The sequence below is a fragment of the Cicer arietinum genome, chromosome 8 (genome assembly GCF_000331145.2).
Source record: "Cicer arietinum cultivar CDC Frontier isolate Library 1 chromosome 8, Cicar.CDCFrontier_v2.0, whole genome shotgun sequence".
NCBI lineage: Eukaryota > Viridiplantae > Streptophyta > Magnoliopsida > Fabales > Fabaceae > Cicer > Cicer arietinum.
This window is the reverse complement of record NC_021167.2, coordinates 5,865,120-5,870,584: the sequence shown is the minus strand read 5'-3', so window position 1 is coordinate 5,870,584 and position 5,465 is coordinate 5,865,120. Positions and strand designations below refer to the sequence as shown.

Genomic DNA, 5,465 nt, shown 5'->3' with positions numbered 1-5,465 from the left:
GTTGGGGGGTATAAGTTTAAATGGGGGGTACAATAGCCAATTTTCCAACTTCACATGGGCAATTGTGTTGCACAATTTGGGCTGAATATGAGCCCAGCACGTGACGGACATGAATATAGCCCGTTTTGACCGGACACACGTGTGTAGAAGCTTGTGAGCATTTTACATGTGTTTTGACTGAGTTTTCATTTTAATCTTGATTATGTTCCATTCAGTATTATTGGAGTCCCATGCAATCAAGATACTAAGCCCGTCGGCATATTAAGAAATAATTATATACAACATTTCATTTAATATACAGTTGGACTTGTGCATAAATTTTGATGAGAGGTTGTTTGCAACTTGTTGACAACAATACAAGTATATAACCCTATTGTTTATCCTTTCCAACATGATAGTGAAGAGTGCTTTTATTACAATAAGATATTGTTAGAAACTACATTACTAATTAACCAAGTTGCAGATATATTTGCTTAAAAAAAATAAAAGTTGTATATTTTATTATGGTCAAAACGCATTATAATGGCTGCATGATAAAATCATAATGCATAGAAGCAGCCCTGACGTGGGTTAATTTGAACTCGTCCAACTCCAGCAGTGGAATGTTGTTGGAACCATGATCCACATTGCCAAACCTCATGTCAACTACACTTTTGCGTATATTCCCTGCTTTCTATTCGTCCAACAAAAGTTGAGGAATCATTCAAAAGTATTCTTTTTCACGTTTTTTCTATTTGGTCCAACCCATAAGAGTTGGTAAATGATTGTAGACATCAAAATCTGCAATATGTCCCTATCTACTTTGAGGGTAAAATTTAAAAAGTATCCTCATAAAAGACCCAGTAGCAATATTACACAGTTATTCCCACGGCATTATTTGATTTCGACTATTGAAGCACTAAAACAATCTCAACCGTTGATTGTGATTAGACAATTGTGGACCGTAAACCTATAACTACTTTACACAATTTCTGCAGCTTCCCCTCACAAGATAAATAGGGAAAGGAAAATACTAATTGGCGGAATCCAAAAAAAAAAAATTAATTAAATGCATCTCATTGATTAATTTTCATCCACACCTTCAATTTTTTCCGCCAAATGGTTGAATTACTATTACTACCGATCGGTTAAGTAGCACTTTGTGTATTTCAACAATGCTAAAAGAGAAATGGTCGTTTGTGCCATGTTTTCAAGGTTAGTTTCTATAAAGCACTGACACGGAGACTGGACAAGACATGTGTCAATATAGTGTCGATGTCAGACAAAGACAGACAATGGCACGTGTTGGATATTTGATATGTCTTCGATTTAAAGTATCGGTGCTAGAAAAGTTAGTTTGCATCTATCTATACTTGACGTATAGAGGAATACTAGTTGAAAAGCAAAGGAGGATTTTGCAACATTTGGATTAGGAAACCAATTCCAAAGACAGTTTGAAAATGAATCTGGACATATGAAGAAATAAATTGATTGTGTATACACACTCAAGAAGAATGATACAACACATAAGAATCATGAAAGACAGAAAAACCTTTTACATTTACAATGATGATGACAATGTACTACTCTTCTTCCTACTGATGCAATTTATGATGGAATCCTCTTGAACCTCTAGACTGATAAAGCTCCAAACTACTCTTGGCTTCTTGCAACAATGCCTCAAGGGTTTCATCATGTTGCATGAATGATTGCTTGGACGCCCATTCAAGCACTCCAAGCACCTCAGCCAGAGCAAGTTCTTCACTATCCGGCACGTGCAACGCAATGTACGAGAGCAGAACCAATGCTGGAACCTGAACCATTTGTTCTCCAAAATACACAAGCTGAATCAAGAGTTTCGCCCCTCCTGCACTTATGATTGCCTTGGAATGATCAACATGAAGGTAGTTTTCACTGCAGGCAAATTTGGTGAGAGCTATCGATGCCTCCCTAGAAACCTCTGCCTCTCTTTCATCAAGAAGTTTCACCAAGGGGCCAATCATCCTCGTCTCAGTAGCCTTGAACGTCCTTGCCAAATTCCCAATCACCCTGACACAAGGAATCAATAGATCCGAATCTGCTTTCTCAATTATCTTAAGCACTTGATCAACAACTGCTTTGCAGGCAGGAGAATTAGGCTTAAATGCAGATTTCCTCAATTCAGCATCTTTCTCAGCCACTGCAGTAATCTCCATCAACGCCATAGCAGAATTATACTGCACAGCCTCCGGTCCTTTCTCAAGTAAAACAGCAAAACACAACAAAGCCCTCGATTCCGTAATGCTCCGACAAATCGGCACATTACCCTTAGCCAAATGCCAAAGAGCCCTTGCTGCCATTTCCTTCATGCTTGCCTTAATCTCAGGATCTTCACATTCCCTTCCCTTCATGTTAATTGCCGAATGCGAATAATTTCGCTGGTGATTATTTCCTTGTTTACCACCATCATTACCACCATTGCCATTGGGAGTATTGGAATTGGACAAAGAGTTCTGATTTTGATTTACTTCATTTCCTTGAGTAGGTTGCTTAGTAGCAGCATGAATTGCCATAGTACTTGTAATCACTCTATGCAAATTTCTCGGTCTTTCGCCTAATGGATGTTGCGGTAACCGACCTTGTTTATTTCCTCCTCCTCCACCACCACCCCCGCTGCTGCCATCTTCATTTTCATTTCCCTTCTTGGTAGTATTTGAATTAGAATTATTAGCCATGACAACAGCATGGATTGAAGTGGGTTTGATGCTAACAATAGCATACTTACTATGTTCTTCAACAGTTTCAAAAGCAAGATGACCAACAAGCAACCTAATAATATTATTCTGAGCAAAAAGGTCCTGACATTTAGGATAATTAGCAGCAAGTTCAGAAACAGCCCAAGCAACAACACCTTGAACTTTCATAGGACCTTCTTTAAGAATCTTACCAAAAACAGAACAAACACCAACATGAATCATATGTTCAACGCTCTCAGGATCACGGCCCAAAAGCCCAATAGCTCTAGCAGCATTCTCTTGACCATCCACTTTCCCTTCTTTAATAAGCTTCAAAAGTGGACCCACACCACCTTCTTCAATTATAAGCTTCCCGTAACGGTCACTCCCACGTGCGAGTGACACGAGCGAAGCCGCGGCATCGGACCGATCTTCTTGTGAGCCAGTGTAAAGTATAGCGATCTGTTCCCAAATGAAACACAGGATAGGTTCGTTGGCTGCGATTGGAGGAAGTCCGAGATACTCGCCACCGCGATCGTCGGCGGAGGCGGAGACACGGAGGAGCCAAGAAACGTCGCCGATAGAATTTTCGAGATGGGAGGATGTTTTACGGAAAGCAGCGGCGGGGATGATTGTGAAGACACGCTTCATGAGACCGTTAGCGCGACATTTTAGGACTAAGGAAAGTGCTTTGTCGAGTACCTGTTCGGTTTCTTCAATGATTCGTTTAGTTGGACGTTCATAGAGATCGGAGCTTGCTCTTGCTGCTTGACGGAGAAGAGCGGAGAGTTTGTCCGTTTTGGATTTGAGTTCGGAGCATTCTTGTTTGAATGAACTTGCTTCGTCTGCTGCTTTAGTTACTTGGTCTGCTAGTTGGATCGGTTTTGCTAATATTTGTTTCACTATGTCACCCATTGATTCAACTTATTTTCTGATGTTGAGTTTAATTTAGATGGATGGCATCAATATGAATATAAAGTTTAATTGATTATAGTTGGGTTGAAGAAGAGATGTTTATACGAGGTCAAACGCGCTTAGACCTTACTCGGATTTTCATTTTTCATCAACCCAACGTAGATTCTACACCCCCAACCCAAACCCCCCTTTTGTATTCATCAAAATTCACTTTTCGGATTTGGACGGTTTCACGTCTTTAAGTTTTTCTTTTTCAATCGTAATTATATTGAAATTGTAAATATGTTTTAAAATATCTCTAATGTTATTAATTATTTTATTCATTAAAACATGTTTCCCTTGCAAAGATCTATTTTTTTAAAAGTAAAATTAGGTATAGAAGGTACATAACAAAAGTGAGATTTTTTAATTTATCGTGACTAAACTGGCGTAGTTTCCTTTACGCAAATTTAGTTGCCGTTATTCGGATGAAAAGAAAGGTTAACTGATTATTTTGTTTTATTCGAAAAATTCACTTCAATCCAAGATTCCTAAACTATAGTACTGCTTGTTTTTAAGGCCCTGACCCTGCTGAGTTCAAAGGCTTCGGTGTTGTTTTAGACTCTTCTGATCTGTTTCAGAATATGTCAACGATTTGCCCCACCCCACCACAATCTTATTAACTGTATTTATTGAATAAATTATAGTTTTCATTAATTTATGAATTTAAAGGTAGTTGAATTTTTTATGCGAATATTCTATAAGTGGTCCATCTCACTATTTTAAAATCATCACAAAAAATTGAATTAAATAACATCTTATAATATTCTGATAATATTCTTTAAAAAATAATAATTTTTGATATTCATTGTATTTTATGAATAAGATAGTGATATAATTTATATTAATTTAATATGAAATATATATTTATTTTCTTTTATTTTGGTTAAATTAGTATTATTTAAACAACTATCTACTCATAAAATTAAAAATATCATTAACGTTTACTTCTAAAAGACGATGTTTATAATCATTAGAATTTTAAATATTTTTAAAAACTGATATATGACAGATGATAATTCATATTAAAATTTGACTTGAAAGTGATATATAATTTTATACAAACATTCAATAAAAATACATTATTTTGTTATTGCAATCTCTTTAGTATGAATATTTTGAAATTTATCATATGATTTGAGGAAAAAAATTTGTTTTTTTAATTGGATGACAGTGATGTTTATTAAACTATTAATGCCAAAAGATTAATTTAAAAATAACATAGATGATTAAATAAGACTTGTATATAATAATTTAGATAGCAATAAAACATGTTTTTGGAACACCAAATCTACACATTATTTAATTTAATAGATATTTAAATTTAGAAAAAAAATAAAAGAATAATATAATATATAATTACATAAGTTGATTTATAACTTGCAATAATTTCAAAAACAAAAAAACAAATCGTGGCCTTCTAAAGCACCCATGGCATGCGCAATTGTTGCATAATTTGCAATTTCGATTACATTTTTTCAATAGTCAAAAACTCAAAAGAACGTATTTGGTGGTATCACTTACAAAAACAAAGTACCCGAACAAATAAAAGTTGCTGGAAAACGTGGTGGCAAATCAACATTATAGTGTTATTGAGACAATTTACAAACATACTATTAGTACACATCTAAAATGCATATAAGCTTATATCGTGGAAACATCCTCTTCTGGACTATCTTCTTAAAAACTAGTACAAATGAATAGTGGTTGTCAATGTCATGACAAACATTACCGAATCTTAACTTTTTCTGTCATATGTTGAACTTTACAAAACATTACGGTTCATCAATAACACAACACATAGATGCTACTCATCAT

At 35.4% G+C, this 5,465-nt stretch overlaps 1 protein-coding gene across 1 annotated transcript; it reads right to left on the bottom strand.

Moving 5' to 3' along the window:
• Window positions 1-1,454: 1,454 nt before the first annotated feature.
• On the bottom strand, window positions 1,455-3,839 carry LOC101503266 (uncharacterized). Its single transcript, XM_004512081.4, has one exon. It carries the CDS (start codon window positions 3,606-3,608, stop codon window positions 1,575-1,577), a length of 2,034 nt encoding a protein of 677 aa, XP_004512138.1. The 5' UTR covers window positions 3,609-3,839; the 3' UTR covers window positions 1,455-1,574.
• Window positions 3,840-5,465: the final 1,626 nt, after the last annotated feature.

Coding starts and splice junctions, on each gene's coding strand:
- LOC101503266 (XM_004512081.4), bottom strand. CDS start 3,608: ATGGGTGACATAGTGAAACAAATATTAGCAAAACCGATCCAACTAGCA.